This window comes from Staurois parvus, unplaced genomic scaffold (genome assembly GCF_062004578.1).
Source record: "Staurois parvus isolate SC_StPar_1 unplaced genomic scaffold, SC_StPar_1.0 ptg000667l, whole genome shotgun sequence".
Taxonomy (NCBI): domain Eukaryota; kingdom Metazoa; phylum Chordata; class Amphibia; order Anura; family Ranidae; genus Staurois; species Staurois parvus.
Genome location: NW_028318463.1, coordinates 565,484 through 587,275, shown reverse-complemented (window position 1 = coordinate 587,275; position 21,792 = coordinate 565,484). Strand labels below are relative to the sequence as shown.

At 44.0% G+C, this 21,792-nt stretch overlaps 1 protein-coding gene across 1 annotated transcript in view; it reads right to left on the bottom strand.

Moving 5' to 3' along the window:
- LOC149447902 (alpha-2-macroglobulin-like protein 1) overlaps positions 1-21,792 on the bottom strand; it is a 104,110-nt gene that overhangs the window by 62,007 nt on the left and 20,311 nt on the right. Inside the window, exons 3-7 of the mRNA XM_089651891.1 lie at positions 21,334-21,479; positions 18,130-18,279; positions 16,907-17,032; positions 9,751-9,835; positions 4,736-4,823 (exon numbers count right to left, since the gene is read on the bottom strand). Of these exons, the coding sequence (XP_089508017.1) occupies positions 4,736-4,823; positions 9,751-9,835; positions 16,907-17,032; positions 18,130-18,279; positions 21,334-21,479 (595 nt within the window). The remainder of the gene's footprint in view (positions 1-4,735; positions 4,824-9,750; positions 9,836-16,906; positions 17,033-18,129; positions 18,280-21,333; positions 21,480-21,792) is intronic.

Here is a 21,792-nt window from a genome sequence, read left to right as displayed (position 1 = left end):
TTTTGGCTTTTGACATTTTTTTTTACAGCTCGTAAACCCCCCACCATGTTATCCTATGTGTCCATACACACAGACTGTAATCAATGTTTTTTGGCTGGAAAAAAACCCCAAAACTAGTGGGTTTCTAGATGTTTGTGACGGAAGTGACTTTGGGTGGAACCCAGCTCACTTTGGAGGGGTGGGGAGACCCCTGTCTCAGCTCCCCATATCCCTCTTATGTGTAAGTCACCCTGTGCCTGTTAGGGGTGCAGGGTGAAATGTCCTGATATTGTGTAGACATGTACAGGTGGGGTGGGGGTTGTTCATTGGTTAATACCATGTAGTTGTATCCCATTGTTCTTGTGTGTCTTGCTTGGGAGCAAACTATTATGGGATGTATGTGTTTGTGTATTGGCTTAGTGGGGTGTCTGCTGATGTGTTTCTTGTTGCTAGATTTGGTTTTCCCCGCCCTATGTGTCCTTATGCAGGGAGGGGGGAATTGTACCCTTGAATGTATATATCTTGTGTCTGTGTTAAAATAAAGCAGTTTATTTCCTGGTTTTCGTTCAAGAGTGGTGTCCGTGGATCTGTGTTCGGACAGGGAAGCGGGAGTCTAACGGAAGTACCCAAGTGCAGTCGGGGTCCGGTTCCGCCACTAAACGCTAATGTAAAAACGCTAAAAAAAGCTGAAATACTCACGTTTTTAACGTGACTTTACACAGCTAACATCAAGTGTGCATGAGGGCTGAAGAGGACCTCTGGGGCTGGATCAACGAGTCAGGGACTTGTGTGCGAGGGACCAAAAAGAAACCTGGGTATTTTTTTTAATATGGGGGTACCATAGAAAAGAAAATAAGCTGGAGTTCTTCTGGAGTTCTAAAGTAAGTACAACCAAAACCTTTTTTTCTTTTGGTTTTAGATAGAGCAGGGAACCGTTTTCTCTCCTGTGAGGTTTTCATCGCAGTCTATGAGATTGATCCTTTCTATTTGTCTTGTTGACCATTCAGTACAGAGCGATGAGCAATACAAAATGTTACAGTCTTCGTGAACAGCCAACCAGGGGAATCTTCCAATGGTTCCATTGGCAACTGACATTGACAAGAGAGGCTTTCCTTTCAATTTGAGATTACACTTCCTTACCCATAGACACAGTAGCAGGGGCGGACTGACAACCCATGGGGCCCCCGGGCAATATGGGATCATGGGGCCCCTGTGTCCTAGCCCACACTCAAACCACACCCAAAAAAGCCTATGAAAGGTACCAACGGCTTCTCATAGGGCCCCCTACAGACCCCGAGCCCTTGGGCAGTTCCCGAGTGCCCGAGTGGTCAGTCTGCCCCTGCAAAACAGGAAGAGAGAAGAAATCTCTCCAAAGTGAGGAAAACCCCCTTCTCAGACAGCAAAAAAAAAGAAAAAAAATTACGGGGTTTAAAGTGTACCTAAATCCAAAACCTTTTTTTTATTCTGTGGGAAAGAATAGGAAAGGGCCAAAACCCCCCATCAAGGTTGTTTTTGCCATCTCTGCCCAATTTAATAGATTTCTCTCCAATTTTTGTTCTGTCGACACGGCAAGAAGGTGAGAGAAAAATCTCTCCTAAGTGAGATATATGCCAGGTTTTTCACCAGATCCGGTGTTCCAAGATTTCCTCATCACTCAATCCCAATGACAATGGTTACCAAGGGTAATAAAAAGGGTGAATCTGCCTAATTGCGACATAGGCAGCAATAAAAACCTAATAAAAGACAGAGCCGGCACTCGATCAGACATCCTCAGGATTTTAATTAGGTCATTTTGCAAGAGCAATGTATAAATATGCAAAGTAAACCATAACACATCGACATTTCAGGGCCACGGCTGTCTGCCACCTTGAGAAAGGTTGGTGTGTAAGGGCTCGTTTATACTTGCTTCAAAATGTGGCATTGGACACGCTTTTTAAAGCACTCTAAATACCAATCAAAGCCCCGGCCATTAAATGAAATGGTCACCTTACAGTCCTGTTCACACCTGGGGCGGACTGACCATTTAGGCACTCAGGCAATGCCCGAGGGCCCGGGGTCAGTAGGGGGCCCCATGAGATACCCCTGGTACCTTTCATAGGCTTTTTTGGGTGTGGTTTGAGTGTGGGCAAGGACACGGGCCCCATGATCCCCATGATCCCCTATTGCCCAGGGGCCCCATGAGTTGTCAGTCCGTCCCTGGTTCACACATTGCACTTGCTTTGCTTCAAAAAGTATACCCCATGTGGCATTCTTCATGCTTCAAAGCGTCTCCAAAGCCTCCATAGAAGTTTATGACAACACTATCTAACAGCACCTGCAGCTTTTAGAGGTTTTTAGTAGCTGACAGTAGCTTTGCTTTGTTTTGGAGGTATTGCAGGTATGAGATATCCCAGGATGAACTGGGAATCAACAAGTGAACTGAAAAGATGTCATAAGAAGTCGCTTCCGGTTCACGTGTATATATTCTAGAAGTGTCTGGTGCAGACATCACATCTGGCGTGCAGAGTGGAGCAGCATGGAGGTGAGCGGGGACCAAAGCGGAGCAACTAGCAGACGAAACACGTGGTGTGCAACATGGAAAGGTGAGCAGGGACCTGATAGAAAGGACTGAACGGCAGAGGATCAGCAGAGCTGGGGGACTGGAGCAGCAGAAACAAGCAGATGTTACATGTGGTGCGCAGGATGGGAGCAATATAGTGAGAGGTGAGCGGGGACCAAAGAGAGCAAACCAGAATCAGCAGATCTGGGGGTTACTACTGAGTGGGGGATTAGCAGAGCTGGAAGTTACTACTGAGCGGGGAATCAGCAGAGCTGGGGGTTACTACTGAGCGAGGAATCAGCAGAGCTGGGGGTTACTACTGAGCGGGGAATCAGCAGAGCTGGGGGTTACTAATGAGCAGCGTATCAGCAAAGGTGGGGGTACAACTGAGTGGGGCATCAGCAGAGCTGGGGGTTACTAATGAGCAGCGTATCAGCAAAGGTGGGGGTACTACTGAGTGGGGCATCAGCAGAACTGGAGGTTACTAATGAGCAGGGTATCAGCAAAGGTGGGGGTACTACTGAGTGGGGCATCAGCAGAACTGGGGGTTACTAATTAGCAGGGTATCAGCAAAGGTGCGGGTACTACTGAGTGGGGCATCAGCAGAGCTGGGAATATTACTGAGAAGGGGAGCTGCTGGACAAGGGTACTAATAAGCTGGGGATCTGCTAAAGGAGGGTAATAATGAACCAGGCATCTGATTAACAGAAGTACTAATGAGCTGGGGATCTGCTAAACAGGGATACTAATGAGCTGGGGATCTGCTGAACAGGGGTAGTAATGAGATGGGAATCTGCTGAACAGGGATACTAATGAGCTGGGGATCTGCTGAACAGGGGTAGTAATGAGATTGGGGATCTGCTGAACAGGGGTAGTAATGAGATTGGGGATCTGCTGAACAGGGATACTAATGAGCTGGGGATCTGCTGAACAGGGGTAGTAATGAGATTGGGGATCTGCTGAACAGGGATACTAATGAGCTGGGGATCTGCTGAACAGGGGTACTAATAAGATGGGGATCTGCTGAACAGGGGTAGTAATGAGATTGGGGATCTGCTGAACAGGGATACTAATGAGCTGGGGATCTGCTGAACAGGGGTACTAATAAGATGGGGATCTGCTGAGTGGGGGTACTAATGAGATGGGGATCTGCTGCACAGGGGTAGTAATGAACTGGGGATCTGCTGAACAGGGATACTAATGAGCTGGGGATCTACTGGACAGGGATACTAATGAGCTGGTGATCTACTGAACAGGGGTACTAATAAGATGGGGATCTGCTGAGTGGGGGTACTAATGAGATGGGGATCTGCTGCACAGGGGTAGTAATGAACTGGGGATCTACTGGACAGGGATACTAATGAGATGGGGATCTGCTGCACAGGGGTAGTAATGAGCTGGGGATCTACTGAACAGGGGTACTAATGAGATGGGGATCTGCTGAGTGGGGGTACTAATGAGATGGGGATCTGCTGCACAGGGGTAGTAATGAGATGGGTATCTACTAAACAGGGGATCTAATGAGATGGGGATCTGCTGAGTGGGGGTACTAATGAGATGGGGATTTCCTTCACAGGGGTAGTAATGAGCTGGGGATCCACTGAACAGGGGTACTAATGCGATGGGGATCTGCTCCATAGGGGTAGTAATGAGCTGGGGATCTCCTGAACAAGGGTACTAATAAGCTGGGATCTGCTGAGTGGGGATACTACTGATCTGGGGTTTTACTGTGGCTCTACAAAACAACAGAAAATCAACACACACAGGGGATTTGCCAAGCTTCGTTAAAGCATCACAGAAGCATAAAAAACACATCAAAAAGCATGCTGAAGTGGAAGGCACTGTGATGTGTGCCAGTGTAAATGAGCCCGTACAGTTTTCTCTGCATATGTGTACATTGACCTCACTAAAATCCTGAAGACGTCTGGTTGAGTGCTGGCTCTCTCTTCCACTGGTTGTTGATAGGGTCAATGCTAGCCATACACTCCCAACAGAGGGAAAGGGTCAATGGATTTGTTACAATGCAGTGAAAACCTGACTGGGGATTTAATCCCTCCCCACTCTATCCAAAACTATAAAGAAAAGTTTTGATTTTGAATATTTAGGTGGAGGAATGTTGCCAGTGACAATCCAGTGTTTGTGTCTGTTAATGGGTCATCTCATGCGAATCTGCTTGTGAGATTGTGTAACTTACAAAATCTGTGCCCACCCACTCACCCGATCTCCACCAGGCTCCACAGCCACGTTTCAGGGAAATACTTGCGAATCTCAAGCTGAAGCTCCCTTTCACGTTCAGCTGCTTTGTCTGGGAGACAAGAACAATATTGTAAAATGGACTTGCAAGGCTGGAAATACAAAGAAACTGCCTTACCTGTAAAATCCACATCTTGGAGTACAGGACAGGACATGGGCTGAGTATTCATAGACCCTGGGTTACAAGCTACTACCTGCAGGTGATCGGACACTGGTAACGTTTTAGTAGACATGCCCCCCTGAGCATAACTCTATTACCCCCTACCCCACTCCATGAGTCCTCAGTTTTTCAGCAAGCAATGTAGAGTAACACATGAACATGAGTGTGGCTTGTGGTCTCTACTGTACTCCAAGATGTGGAATTTATTATTATTATACTACAGGATTTATATAGCGCCAACACTTTACCACATGAGGGCAGACAGTACAGTTACAATACAATGCAATACAGGTGGAATCAGAGGGCCCTGCTCATTAGAGCTTACAATCTAAAAGGGAGGGTCAGGTGATACAAAAGGTAACAACTATGGGGGATGAGCTGATAACAAAAGCGGAAATACAGTTGTTCGATGGAAGCAGGATAGGCTTCTCTGAAGAGAAGGGTTTTCAGGGATCGCCTAAACATGGACAGAGTAGGAGATAGAGAGATTGAGGTAGGGAATTCCATAGGATGGGAGAGGCTTGGGAAAAGTCCTGGAGATGAGCATGGAAGGAGCTGACAAAGGAGCTAGAGAGCAGGAGGTCTTAGGAGGAATGAAGAGAACGATTTGGCATTTTAAGACTAGGTTAGTGGTAAAGTTGGGGATGAGTTGTGGATGGCTTTGTAAGTATCTTGAATTTAATTTGTTGGCTGAGCAGAATCCAGTGGAGGGGATGGCAGAGAGGGGTAGCAGACACTCAACTCTTGGTAAGGTGGACAAGTCTGGCAGCAGCATTCATGACAGAATGCAGGGAGGATAGCCTATGTAAAGGTAATCCAATGAGGAAGGAGTTGCAGTAGTCGAGGTAGGAGGTGAATAAGAAGCATTGTGGTGTCATTGGTTAGGAAGGGGAGTTTTTTGGAGATGTTGTGGAAGTTGAGGTGGGAAAGATTGGCCAAAAGGAGAGTTCAGAGTCAAGGATTGCACCTAGCGCCCTGGCATGGGGGACAGATTGATGGTTGTGCATCAATCTTGACAGAGAAATCTTGATGGAGAAAGGGGCATGTAGGGAAGGAAATGTTATTACCTCGGTTTTGGATAGATTTGGTTTGAGGAGGTGGTTTGACATCCAGGCTGATATGTTGGTCAGTAAATTTGTAAATTTATAGGTACATCAAAATTCCTTTTATCTTAACCACTTCAAGTGCAGATACTTTCACCCCCTTCCAGTCCGGACACTTTCACCCCCTTCCTGTCCAGGCCAATTTTCAGCTTTCAGTGCTATCACACTTTGAATGACAATTGCGCGGTCATGCAACACTGTACCCATAATCATTTTTTAGCATTTTCTTTAGACAGATAAAACTTTATTTTGGTGGTATTTATTCACCACTGGGATTTTTATTTTATGCTATCGAAATGAAAAAGTCCAAACATTTTGAAAACAAAAAAGTGTTTTTCAAAATTACAGTGCAACGTAACTTTCCCCAGTGATCTTATCCAACGCGTTTCAACTACAAACAGGTCTTCATCAGGGACAACTGGAGATATAGCTGCATATATGTACAAGAAGGTACATATGGATAATAACAATTCCAATATCATATAAAGTCAATGCAAGTAAACAAGCACAATAGGAGTAGTATATCAAAACAGCTTACAATTGTCATTGAAGTGTAGGGACCATTTGTCTTCCAGCTTCCATAACTCTGACAACATCCAGACAATGAAGAGCAATCTCTTTGGACGGATTAGGTGCAGGGCACAAAAAGGGAAGGACAATGTCCTAATTGAGGTGGAAGGTTGATACCATCTGAGGTAGAAAGGTAGATTACTTTATCCTTGTGAAGAAGCAGGAATGGCTCCTTACAAGAATGAGCTGCTAGTTCAGAGACACATCTGACAGACATGATAGCCATCAAAAAGGCCACTTTGCAGGAGAGGTCGCCCAAAAAGAATTCCCTGATGGGTTTAAAGGGTGGTCTGTATAGGGTGGCGAATGAAGCACAAGGTGTTGTAAGGGTGGTGATCTGAGAAACACCTTTAATAAAGGTTTTTACAGGGGAAAGAGGCCGTCAGTTTTTAGAAAGTTGAAAAGTTCAAAACTGTATGAACAATTTTCAAACACATTCACAATTTCCTGCTAGTTTTAATGTACAAACCAAATACTATACAGCAGACACATAATAAGTGTAAGACTACAGTATCAGTCCAACTACAGGGTGACCCTGTCTTACCTGTCCATGTCACTCAGGCTCCAGGCTTCACTTGTCACGGTGGGCATACCCCCCAAGGGGGTCTTCAGGGTCTGGGTTCCAGAGAGATGGACCACTACCCTGGATCTATATTAAGCTCTCAAGCAGGATATGGTGCCCAAAGCAATATTGCAGGACATCTCCATAGTGTACAGGGTATGGCTCCCAAGGAAGAAAGGAAAATTATAACAGTTCAGGAAATTGCACCTTGGAAAAATTCAGCAATGGCAGTTCCCATTATTCTGTCTTGACTCTAGTTTGACTGGCCCATTAGTACAGCTCAAACAGTACCCATATCTCTAACAGCAAAATTCATTTTGTATTTCAATAGTGCCCCCACAGGGGCTATCAATTGCACCGATAAGATAAAAAACATAATAATAAAAGAAAAACAGTGCTCTAACTTCAACAAGGCAGAAGGTACGCCCACACAGGGGCTATCAATGGCACATAGGTTACAATGACGGTAATGAAATTCTAACTGCAATTAAAGGCAGCTGTCAACTATCACCCAAAAAAACTAACAGAAATGGAGAGAAAGAAAGAGAAGAGAGATAAGAGGAGAGAAAAAAAAAAAAAGAGAAGAGGGGGCAGAGATCCAAGAGCGCCACCATCAAACGCCAGTGCCTAACGCCATTACATCCCCATACTAGCCAAAGGAAGCGTGGGAAAGGCATATTGCAACCATGGTTCCCATATTTTCGAGAATTTACATTGGGAGTCGTTGCATATGCTCGACATCTGCTCATTAAGCATCATATTGGTCATACGATCCCGCACCCCCTGAAAAGGGACAAACGGACTCTTCCAGGCCTGAGCAATTGTTCTGGTGGCCGACAAAAACAAATAGGACGCCAGCTTCTGCTGATGAGCAAAGAGACCCGGTATAGCAAAATTTATTTTAATGCCCAGATGAATACTCTATGCTTTTCCAACCCCAGAGAACTGTCTTCCTATCTTGAGCCCCACCCTAGCAGTGCATTATGCTTTTTTTACTTAGCTTTTTCTAATATATTCTGTCCTTTTTGGTTTTTCCAATGGCTGACGGTCCTGAATAATGCAGTGAGTGGTGCTGAGATGATAATGACATCATCGCCATCATCATCATTAGTATTATTATACGGGATTTATATAGCGCCAACAGTTTGTGCAGCACTTTACAAAATTAAGTATGTAGAAACATCTGTAGACTTTAACTTTACTTACAGCTCAACAAAATATAATTCAGCTGCTCACTGGGTTTTCAAACTGGTTAAAAATAATGGAAACCAAAGTTGATGCATTTTTGGGTGGAATCAGCGTGGTGTAAAAAGGAAGGGATAAGAGAGCTGGAGGGAGATGAGTAGAGAATCTGGGCATAGCTTGCAGCGATGTGAAAGACTCAGTGTGGTTTCCCTTCTGGGATCAGCTAGAACCTGTTCTCCCTCCAAGATAGCTAGACACCACCTAGAGAGGTAAGACTTGGATTAAACAACCCTTTGTAATGGGCAATGAATGGAGGTAATGGGTCTGGACTGGAGCAGCCACAAAAGATGAAGAAAAGTTTGAAAAAGCTAAAGGTGAATATTGAACTATTTCGTATACCTTTCTGTTAAAGCCCAACCATTTGGGCAAAAACCTATCCCTCTACCCCCACCACCAGGTGTTTAGATTTTCTTACCTGGTAAAGCAAATTATACTCATCTATGTCCCCTCATTTGTGACCATTGCTCCAGTCATTTTCTAAATCCAGTGCCTCAGATTAACCCCTTGACTCCCATCATTTTGACAGCATTGGTCTTCTGGATCATGAGAGGACTCCTTCAGTGGACAACTAATGGGAATTGTCTACATCATGCAATCAGTGGACACCCGAAAGAAGAACCCCAGTAAGAGGTAAACAGAGGGAAGACGGTCCAGGCGCCGGATGATCATGTAAATATTTTGAAAGGTTTTTTTCATCCCAACGATCAGTGAGAGGGGAGTGGGAGGGAAGGGTAGGAAGGGGGTTAATATTATTCCAGAGTTGGGCTTTGAGTAAAGAAAACACTCGAGTTGAAATCAACACATCTCTTCTTATTTTTATGGAAACAGATGGTAAGCCTATACCTGAGCAGCAGAGATTTGAGGCTAGTTCTGGTTGAAAAATGGGTGGTGGCTTAACAGGAAGGTCAGCCTGCTTGGTAGTACTAAGAGGGGTCATCCTGTAGTGCCACGCACCTGGTAACCTGGAACCTCGCGCCCAGAACCACATACATGGGCCTGAATGTTTGGTCAACCCCCTCTGCAGACTAGGTGTGTAAGCTTATGGGTCCCTCCTGTGTATGTGGCAATTCTTTTCCTACTGTGACCTGAAAGCCTGGGAATAGCAAACTGGACTGATGGTTGCATTACAAAGTCTCTAACCTACCATCACTGAAAAGGCACTATAGGTGTTGTTGCAGCAGCTGTATGTATATCTTCATAGTCTGTGTTGCCTATCTCTTTTGGGTACAACCGACCTACACTTGGCACTGCTGCAAAACGTTGTCTTTTAAAACAATCCTAAACACAACATATCAAGCTTTACGACACACCTGAAAAAAAACAAAAAACAGTCTTTTACCAAAAGCTAAAATTTCTCCTGGAGGACACTTATAGTTCAGAAGCTTCTTGATTTGCATATTTGTCAGGACCTTCAAACCAACATCCTGTAGAGGATACAAAGACAAGCATGTGAGAAGGACCTACAAAATGAACAAGATAAATGAAAAAGTCCACAAATAAAAAGTGAAAATCAAAAGTATTTGGAGAAGATTTTTTTGTGTGTTGTAATTAATACGCATACATTTTTGGCTCGGCACCAGTGTTTGTGAGATTGTGATAGTACATTGGATGTGGGGGTGGGACTGTAACGTCACTCGGAGGGAGTCAGTTTGTTTGCCGGACCACGAGTACACAGCTCCGATAATCAGCGGCGGTTTAGGATTGCATTTGTGCTACCACTATCCGCACACTTTATATGTGAGTGCCATATCATCAGCAAATAAAAGGCATACTTTTATAAAAGATAAAGCACCATGTCGAGATTTTTTTTTGTATGTGGAGAATCGCATGGAGATGAAAGTATAGAGGAGTTGCACCCTCTGGAGAGGAGATTCATCCTATAGCATATGTCGCATACCATGGATATCTTAAAGCAGGAGTTCTAAACAAGTAGGTTCCAAAGGAGGTGAACCGCAAGCTTATATAGCCTAATTGCAGGCTTCTTATGAGGTGAGCGCACATCTTCACTGGAGGGAGGATTCACAAGCAGTCACCGATTTATAATTATTGTAGATTGAAGATTTTCCAGCACAAAGTCACTTTTTGGGACATTATCTTTATTTTTATTTTTATATTTTATTTTTTATATTTTTTAGTGATTTATTGTTATTGTTCACTTTTCATGCACATTATTTATTTGTATCAATTTAAAGTATTAGAATATTAGTATTTATGTTTATTCACACACATCATTCTGATTTATAGAGATCTAATTTAAATAACAATATATTGATTTGAGGTTTGGGAGCGCAACACTATATATTTATTTTTTGCGGTTTATCACATTGGTAGTTATGTGCTAGAGGTTTGCGATCCAGCATTAGAGTGTAGTAATTAGGAGTGTTTGTTCACTTTCTGGCTCGCAAGATATTCCTAATATTTTACAAGTACATTGGATGATGCTTGGGTCCAGCATTAGATTTAAGGGGTTACATTTAGGGTCGGACTCAAGGGTAGGGTTCAGGGGCAGACTGACAACTCATGGGGCCCCCGGGCAATAGGAAATCAAGGGGCCCATGTGTCCTCACCCACACTCAAACCACACCCAAAAAAAACCTATGAAAGGTACCAGGGGCATCTCATGGGGCCCCCTGCTGACCCTGGGCCCTCGGGCAGTGCCCGAGTGCCCAAATGGCCAGTCCGCCCTTGGTAGGGTCACTTTAACCACTTGAGCTCTGGGATCTACATATGTCTCATGGACCTGTATAACATTCATTATTAAATATGAAGGTGAGACAGCGATCTCTATAAAAGGTTACAGGTCTCCTGCTCTCCATAGAGTATTCTCTGCCGCCTACTGATGCAGAGTGGCCTCCACTGCTGGTTTACAGGGGACTCATCCTCATGCTTTCTTGTCCCTTCTTCATATTTTTTCCCCCACCCCTTGTCATGTACCCCCTCCTCTCCTTCACTCCCCTCTTTCTTTTATTGTCTTTCCCCTTCTTTTTATCCCTTCCTTTGCCCCCCCCCCCCTCCTTTCCTCTACCCCTCTTTTTGTCAGTTGTACTGTAACTTTTATGTGGGTCATTTCCCTGAGATTTTCTTCCCACTGACTAGGCAGAGGTCGGAATAGAATTGCTGTCCTCTTTCTGATTGTGGGAAGAAGGTGCTGACTCAATGTATTTTGTATATCCTGCCCAATGTACAATGTGAATCCTAGTATACCTTTGTATTTTGAATCCTATGTAATCACTATATGTTATGCCTCGAATAAAGATTATCATTAAAAAATTTTTAAAAAAATGATGCAGAAGTATAACTTTTAGGGGCCTATGCATAATGCATTCTTTATGCAGATATGGCAGGGAGAAAAGTGTCATACTTCCTCTATTATGTGTGATTCTTATATTATCAGTGCCACCTAGTAATCGCAATACCTTTTTGTTCCCTATTGAGGTATTTCTGGAAAAAAAACACATTGTGGCCACTAGGTGGTACTGTCGATATAGAAATCACACAAAATGGAGGCAGTATGGCAATACTTACATACTATTGATGTTAGGCTGATTGTTCTGTTTGCCTTTTTTGAATATAGGTTTCTGTCAGCCACATTCAATGTATTGTTATTGTGTACTGTTACATTACTGTCTTGTTTATTATAACTCTCCTTTTCCTTCATGTAACCTGAGGAGAAGAATGTATTTAATACGGTTGCCTTTTCCCTGTTGCTTGCGACCACCATCCGCCAGTCATCTGTTATGAGACCATCGGAGGTCGGAGTATCGGAGGGATGCTCAGGGAGTATGTACTCAACAGCTGGTCAATAACCTGAAGGTACCCATCTATACCCCAGGGTCTATGAATTCTCTGCCTCTACAATTAAGAGAACATGCTTTCTGTTTGTAACGCAAACCAGGGACTGGTCTGGCTGTTTGGTCAAGGTTCTATTCCCTGATAGGCACATAGCAGCCAGACACATGGTATTTCCCAACTACTCAAGCCAGAGAACAGACTGTGAATGTCTTTTTTGTGGTTTTTATTTTGTTAGGGTGAGCCATAGTCCAGTATCTGTAACCTTGAAAATGACTCTGCACTAAGACTTCAGGGTGAAGGCCCCCCCCCCTTTGAAGTATATATATGAACAATACAAAGCAGGGACTCCTCAACAGGAATATAGCTCTAAGTGTACAAATCAGCAACTGCTGACCTCCCAGTAAAGCTAAGGATCTTTAGATCCAGAAGGCTGGTACTCACTGTTTCCTGATCTCAGTGAAGCCATGTGCAAGGTCTGTCAACTTCTGTACTCCAATTGCCTGTGTCCTGGATCCTTAAGAGACTTTCTGTGAATGCAATGCTCATGGAAGGAAGAACAGAGGTCCCCCAGCCTAGCCATAGCAGGGTGTCAGGAATATGTAGCGCTCCTGCTGGTCTCATTCCATCTTCCTGATTTTGGCTGTGATACATTCTCTCTCTCTGTCTATTCAACTGCAAGGTGATTGATGTGGCCAGTCTCTGGGTGGAGACCAACCCTGATTTTGGCCAGCCAAGCCTGCAGTCTCATGCTTGAGATATTACATTTGTAACGTGTCCAAGCTCCCTGTTTGTCTACCCTGCTCTCCTAGTTTGGCTTCCCTCATTGAAGACCTCAGGCCAGATATCGACTACTCTCTGAACTCTGCCTGCCTTTTGACTACAGAATTAATCCTCGCTATTCTGAATCTTGCCTGCTTTGTACCTGGACATGTCATTGAACCACTGCCAACCGCAAGTACCTGTTTGCTGTGCTCAGTTCACGCCTGCCCGAGCATGGTAGCCAGATATTATAGCATTGTCTTGGGGGCAACCGAGCATAGGTAGGCCTGCTTGCCTTATGGGAAAAGGGCTGCTTAGAGGTGAAGAATACAGAAGCCAGCTATAGCTCCTGACCACCTGCGCATTTAAATAAAGCTTTTATACAGATAAAATGCTATGTATGGCGATTTCTCTTTCTTTATGACTGAGGAGGAATGAAGTGTGGGATGAAGAAAGTACTAATCCTCATGAACAGAGGACGTTGATAACACTGGTAACGTTAGCAATGTAAAGTCATGTTAAAATTGTGAGCTTTTTTTAGGGTTTTTGAATTAGCGTTTAGCTGCGTTTTTCCACATTTTTCAACATTTGCATTTTTTTTAGCGTTTTTTTACCCCCCACCCCCACAATTTTGTTTTGCTCACAAATAGTCCAAAAACACCGGTTTGTGGCGGTTTGCTTCGTTTTTCAGCACTGGAGCGTTTTTACAGCTAGAAAACTCCTCTAGAAACCCACTAGTCCTACGTTTTTTTTTCTGGCCAAAACACGTTAATTCCAGTCTATGTGTGCATGGACACATAGGATAACATGCTGGGGGGGTTTACTAGCTGTAGAAAAAAATGTCAAAAGCCAAAAACAGCAACTGTAAAAACATCAAATGTATAACCATTTGAGAAGTGGAACCTTCTGACATGCTGAGAGATCATTATATTGGTCCTGTGAGAGGATGCAAGTGTTATATGACCTCACTTAACGGCTTGGCCATATACCCCAGGTGAGGGCACATCTGGTGGTGGGTTTCACTAATAACAGTACTTTTGGCACATAAATGGTGATGATTAAGAATGAAGAAGTAAAAGGCAGTTTATAATACCATTGTGAAGCACAGAAGATATATAATAGGACTTTTTATTGGGCTGCACAATTGTGAAATTTTCTGGATTGTTCATATAATTTTTTGAACTACACATTTTTTAAGGGAAGCGCGGCACTGGTGTATATTATTTTATATAGTTTAACACATTATATATGAGGATCAACAGGGATTTTCTGATGTTTTCAGTTTAAAAAATTAAAACAAATGTGTCCAAGACATTTAAGGCCTGGCAAGCTGCAATATATAAAATGTATGTCTGTGCGTTTAGATACACTTATAGGGTTTAGGTTGAGGTTTAGGGTAGGTTGACGTTAAAGCGGGCAAAATAAGTTATTTTCACCTCCCTCTCTCACATTTATAATTTATATATATATATATATATATATATATATATACACACAGTGGGGCAAAAAAGTATTTAGTCAGCCACCAATTGTGCAAGTTCTCCCACTTACAAAGATGAGAGAGGCCTGTAATTGGCATCATAGGTAGACCTCAACTATGAGAGACAAAATGAGAAAACAAATCCAGACAATCACATTGGCTGATTTGGAAAGAATTTATTTGCAAATTATGGTGGAAAATAAGTATTTGGTCACCTACAAACAAACAAGATTTCTGGCTCTCACAGACCTGTACCTTCTTCTTTAAGAGGCTCCTCTGTCCTGCACTCATTACCTGTATCAATGGCACCTGTTTGAACTTGTTATCAGTATAAAAGACACCTGTCCACAACCTTAAACAGTCACACTCCAAACTCCACTATGGTGAAGACCAAAGAGCTGTCGAAGGACACCAGAAACAAAATTGTAGACCTGCACTAGGCTGGGAAGACTGAATCTGCAATAGGCAAGCAGCTTGGTGTGAACAAATCAACTGTGGGGGCAATAATTAGAAAATGGAAGACATAAAAGACCACTGATAATCTCCCTCGATCTGGGGCTCCACGCAAGATCTCACCCCATGGGGTCAAAATGATCACAAGAACGGTGAGCAAAAATCCCAGGACCACACAGGGGGACCTAGTGAATGACCTGCAGAGAGCTGGGACCAACGTAACAAAGGCTACCATCAGTAACACACTACGCCGCCAGGGACTCAGATCCTGCAGTGCCAGCCGTGTCCCCCTGCTTAAGCCAGAACATGTCCGGGCCCGTCTGAAGTTTGCTAGAGAGCATTTGGATGATCCAGAAGAGGATTGGGAGAATGTCATATGGTCAGATGAAACCAAAATAGAACTGTTTGGTAGAAACACAACGCGTCGTGTTTGGAGGAGAGAGAATGCTGAGTTGCATCTAAAGAACACCATACCTACTGTGAAGCATGGGGGTGGCAACATCATGCTTTGGGGCTGTTTCTCTGCAAAGGGACCAGGACGACTGATCCATGTACAGGACAGAATGAATGGGGCGATGTATCGTGAGATTTTGAGTGCAAACCTCCTTCCATCAGCAAGGGCATTGAAGATGAAATGTGGCTGGGTCTTCCAACATGACAATGATCCCAAACATACCGCCTGGGCAATGAAGGAGTGGCTTCGTAAGAAGCATTTCAAGGTCCTGGAGTGGCCTAGATCTCAACCCCATAGAAAACCTTTGGAGGGAGTTGAAAGTCCGTGTTGCCCAGCGACAGCCCCAAAACATCACTGCTCTAGAGGAGATCTGCATGGAGGAATGGGCCAACATACCAGCAACAGTGTGTGCCAACTCCTAGATTGTAAGCTCGAAAGAGCAGGGCCCTCGAACCCCTTGTGTATTGTATTGTACTGTATTGTCTCATGTTCTGTCCCCCTCGCTAATGTACAGCGCTGAGCAAATCCTTTGGCGCTATATAAATACTGTATAATAATAATAATAATAATAACCTTGTGAAGACTTCCAGGAAACGTCTGACCTCTGTCATTGCCAACAAAGGATATATAACAAAGTATTGAGATGAACTTTTCATATTGACCAAATACTTATTTTCCACCATAATTTGCAAATAAATTCTTTCCAGATCAGCCAATGTGATTGTCTGGATTTTTTTTCTTATTTTGTCTCTCATAGTTGAGGTCTCCCTATGATGCCAATTACAGGCCTCTCTCATCTTTTTAAGTGGGAGAACTTGCACAATTGGTGGCTGACTAAATACTTTTTTGCCCCACTGTATATATACACACATACATACATATACACTCACACAGTATATATATATATATATATATATATATATATGCGCTTTCTCCTTTCTTGCATAGGTGAGAATGACTTTGCACTCCTGGTGCCTCATAGCACGTGTATGCCTACAGATTTCACCAGTGTGCAAACGTGAAAAGCTCTGTCCAGCTTTTGTTACTCAGAAAAAACCTTTGGCACATCCGTATACATGCAGGGGTTTCCCCTGCGCATGGGGAAAGACTCCGCAGTTATGGAGGTCACGGATAACAGGTTGTCTGCACATGTTACATAGTTAGTCTGGCTGAAAAAAGACAAAAGTCCATCCAGTTCAACCATAAAAAAAAAAAAAGTTATAATCCTACAGCCACCGTTGATCCAGAGAAAGGCAAAAAAAACCCCCAGCAAAGCACGATCCAAATTGCTCCTGCTGGGAAACTCAGAACAGCTATTTCTACCAGGTCCCAAAAGCCTTGCAGAGCCCTAAACCCCATACGCGCAAGCCAAATCTTCAAAGACAGTGGATGGAGCCATCATTATGGGGACTGATGATCCCCTTTATATGTTAGGCCCGAAGTTCAGCTTTAAGGTACGAAACAATTATTTTCAAACCATACACATATTGACAATCAGTGATTTTTATCTTCTGATTTCCTGAAAATCTCTGAGTATTTCAATTCTTATCAGCACACCTTAAATAAGCTGAATATATCCAGAGTGTCGAAAGCTGATCGATGCCACCAACAATGAAAGAACGGGTCTTCATTCACACTGACAGGATATCCTCCCCTGACTGAGTACGGGAACAAGCTGAAGACCTGAAAGGAATTTGATTGGGTTATAAAATGTAGGAAATATGTAACTAGATCAGAGTCCCTCTCCAGTCCCATTCTTGAACAATTGACATCTACACATTCCATGGTGATTGGATTAAGGTATCTTCGGGTGTGAATATAAATGTTGGCGTACACTTCTGACCATATTTGAACCAAAGAAGTTACTTGACAATAACTATTACAGTGTTTCTCAACCTTTTTTCCATCACAGCACCTTTTCAAAGTACGTATGTAAAATCCCTGACGTAATTGTTACTTACTGTACCATCAAAGGGAGACCTGAGCCTTGAGTGATGCACACAACCACCTTCATGAAATCAACTTCATATCAGAAGTCCTTCACATCAGAGGTCCCTCCATCACATCAAAGTACCCCCCATCAAGTCAGAGTCCCCCCATCACGTAAGATTGTGTACCCCCATAACATCAGCAGTCTCCCCCCATCATACAATCCTCTAATCAAATCAGAAGCCCCACCCTTTCCATCAAAGAATACCCTATGCATCAGAGTCCCCCCTATACATTAGCGTACCCCCTATACATCAGGGTCCATTACAGTCCCTCTATCCCATCAGAGCCCTACCTTTCTCCATCAACATGGCAGTGGGAAGTGACATAGAAGTTCTGGACAGAGCTGCACACTGCCTTCTGAACGCTGGGGCTGCCCTGCATGCCACCTGCCCTGGATCAGCGCCATGCATTGTCATGGTAGGCTGGACACCATCCATCCTGGCCCTACATCTTAATTAGTTGTTATGGTGCTAGTGGCCAGCCCACACCATGTGACTGATCCAGAGAAAATTGCGTTCCATTGGCACCCTAGTCGAGAAACACTGAGCTACAAAATATTTCCAACAAGACCAGTTGAATGTGACTAATTACTACTAAGTCTACCATGACCTAGATAAATGAGAACCTTCACATACAAACTGGACCTATATTAACTTGAAAGGGGGCTGTCATTCATACACAAATGTACATCATTGCAACCAGTGCCAAGCTGCATCTCTGGACGTACATCCAGTTACTTCAAGCTGTATAAGTCCTTTTCTAAACCCCAAATTCATATTTTTCCTTACCATGTTTTTGGTTAATTCACGATCTTCAAAACCGATCTGGACGCTTTTGTCTACGGCACGTATTGCACACAAAGACCCGGCAGAGGATGCAATGTGGAGGTTGACTTTGAGTTTTGGGAGGGACTCTGAGTTTGAAAACTTTAACGTTGCCTGCAGGGGAGCAAAATATTGTCAATTCTATGAATAAAAACAGAAACAAGCTGTTTCATAATTAAGTGATACTAACTAGGAATGAGATTCTGGACCGAGTCCAACAAGAGTTCAACCCATACCCAGCCAGTTCGTGGTTCAAGAAACCGACGGCATACTGGCCAGATTTGGCCAGGTTGTCCACCCTAATCATCAGTTGCTATATTGTAAAAACAAAGCCAGCCATGGTTATGAGGCCCCATCCTTGACCAAATATGGTCATGACCATATCTGGTCAATGATGTCAATCAGGAACCCCAGGGACTGTTGCGTATATAACACTCTTTCTTTTAGTGGTGGTAGATTGGTGGGGAAGCTTTTTCCTTTGGTGGGTCCTCATGATTGATGATGGTTCAACATTACTGGACAACATGACTGGCAGTGGATTTACTCCTTGTGGGAATGGGTAAGGAATACTAAAAAAGATGCTGCTGCTCTTCTTTAGATGACAAGCCTAGCATGATTTTAAATGCATGCTTTGCCAAGCCTGCCATGCAATTCTGTCACATAACAATTGTGGCAGATTGGCACTGCATTTGGTGTGTCATTAGGAATAATGGCACCATGTCAGGGCAGGGCTGTAGAGCGGATAGGTAGGCCTAGTGGCAGGGTAACGCACTGACTGACGACAACCACCCACCAACAGACCGAAGTCCCTCAGGGCGCAGAGTCTAAGTCCCAGGCTGCCCTTCACCAGGGCCCCTGATGGTGGGGATGGACTTGTCACAGCCAGGAACCAGGTCGCGGCCCCCGACACACCCTGGCTGCGGTAATGGCCGCCGCCAATGGCATGAGCTGGTAGGAATGACAATAGCGTAGTCAGGCAGGCCGGGTCGACAACAACGGGACAAAATGGTACAGAGTAGTAGACAAGAATCACAGGTCACGGGCCGGGTTCAGCAATGGAAGGTCAGATCAAAAGAAACCACAGAGAATGGTCTAGTCACAAGCCGAGTCAGATACCAGAAGAGTCACGAGAGTATACACAGAGCTGTAGCGACACAAGACACAAGTGCAAAGAGCATGTGCGGATCACAGGCTTATATGTACTCAGCCACACCCCTCTGGGGGATGGACCTCAGAGACCTGAAGGCATAAAAGACTCCCACCATGCTCTGCAGAAACCCAAGATGGACGCCAGTACATGAAGCCGCACAATCTCTGGGTAAAGGTAGGACCTTGACAGACCAAAATGTGCGTTACATGTTTTGATGAAAGTTGGAAACTTGGCCAATTCTGTCTGCGATTCCAAATTCCGTAATGTGAACAGGGCCTGGCAGAAGACCTTTACAAAAAAAATATATATATATTTTCCTCTACCATCTCCCCCACCCCTCACATTTGGTTAATACTATTTGATTTTTTTCCTCCTAAGGATTTGTGTGCTAGGTGAGAATGAAGTTTGTCCCCCCAAACCTCGGATTCTGCACAGATGTGCTGCAGAGCTTCAGGTCCCAGCAGAACCCTGCGACACATCTGTATGCATGTAGATTTCCTGTGAATGCACGAAGACAGTGTGGGTATGGAAGTTCAGAAGCTCTCCTTGTCTGAGCAGGGGTGGAAACCCCCACGCATGTGCACAGATGTGCCAGAGGGCACATTGAGCCAAGGTGCCATGATGATGTAAATCTTGTGTGCATGCAAAGGGGTTGCATCATCAGTAGCTGGCCAGTGGTGGACCTGGGAGCTGCCAGATCAAGACCAGGAGAAGATGTCAGCCACCATGGACAGATGAAAGAGCAGGGACATCACACCTATAGAGGATGTTGCAGCAGAGAGTTATTTTACCATACCATACAATAGTTTGCAAAGACGGTGTTAGTATGGAGGTCCCAAAACTCACAGTGCCTGAGCAAGGGCATTTGAAAAGATATGCCACAGTGCTTTGTTGGGACTTGAAGGCCAGGCTGAGCTCTTTGGCACATCTATGCAAATGAAATACCATCAATGGTAGCAGTGCTGCGGTAATGGGGCCAAAGAAAAAGGGGACTGAGGGTCCTCTTTATGGGTTAGCTCTTCTTGATAAAAGGTGGAACTTTCCTGAAAAACATTATACTGTTGGTATACTGTAAATTTTGAGGTCAGGAACTTATGGAAGCAAAGTGCCTTGATGATGTATAGCTAGTGTACATACAAAGGAGCTGCATCATCAGTGGCTGGCCAATAGTGGGCCTGGAAGATGCCAGAACAAGACCAGGAGAAGATGTCACCCACCATGGACAGATGAAAGAGCAGGGACATCACACCGATGGAGGATGGTGCAGTAGAGGGTAAGTGCACCATACCATACAAGCATTTGCAGTATGGAGGTACGGAGGTCCCAAAATTCACAGTGCCTGAGCATGGGCATTTGGACAGATATGCCACAGTGCTCTGCTGGGACCTGAAGGCAAGGCTGAGCTCTTTGGCAAATCTATGCAAGTGCCAGACCAGCAATGATGGCAGTGCTGGGGTTATGGGGCCAAAGATAAAGGGGACTGGGGGTCCTCTTTAGGGGTTGGGTCTTCATGATAAAAGGTGGAACTTTTCTAAAAAGAAAAACATTATACTGTTGCTATACAGTATATTGTGAGGTCGGGAACTTATGGAACCAAGGTGCCATGATGATGTATAGCTAGTGTACATACAAAGGAGTTGCATCATCAGTGGCTGGCCAATGGTGGACCTGGAAGATGCCAGGAGAAGATGTCAGCCACCATGGACAGAATGAAGAGGACAGACATCACACCGATGGAGGAGGGTGCAGTAGCGGTAAGTGTGCCATAACGTACACGGACGCTGTGCAAATTTGCAGATTATAGCAAGAGGTCCTGGGACCTGTGGAGGTATTAGTTCTGCTTGAAGTTGATGCTCCCTGACGTTCACCAGCAGATATTTCATTGCTGAAGCTCCCCACCCTTGGATAATTGAACCCACACCTTGTACACTGTCCTGGAATGCTCTAGAGTAAATGGAAATCCCATTGGTCGATGGGGTTGTTCCTTTAGATCAATACACATAAGAATCATGCCTTACCGAGTTGGGAAAACACATTTCCAGTTCGAAAAAGATTCTATCTGCAACCACCATTTGATTCTTCAGTAAAAGGAAGCCGATCATTTTGGGAGCCAGCCCAAACTTGTGCGTGAATGTAATCGGGACTTTCAAAGTGCCGTTCAAATCTATAAGAAAACGAAAAGATCCGAAGAATGACTTTGATTTCTACTCAAGAAAAAAATTGGTACTTGTCTGTTAATTCACCGGATTTATTTATATTTATATATATATATATATATATATATATATATATATATATATATATATATATATATACAGTGGGGCAAAAAAGTATTTAGTCAGCCACCAATTGTGCAAGTTCTCCCACTTACAAAGATGAGAGAGGCCTGTAATTGGCATCATAGGTAGACCTCAACTATGAGAGACAAAATGAGAAAACAAATCCAGACAATCACATTGGCTGATTCGGAAAGAATT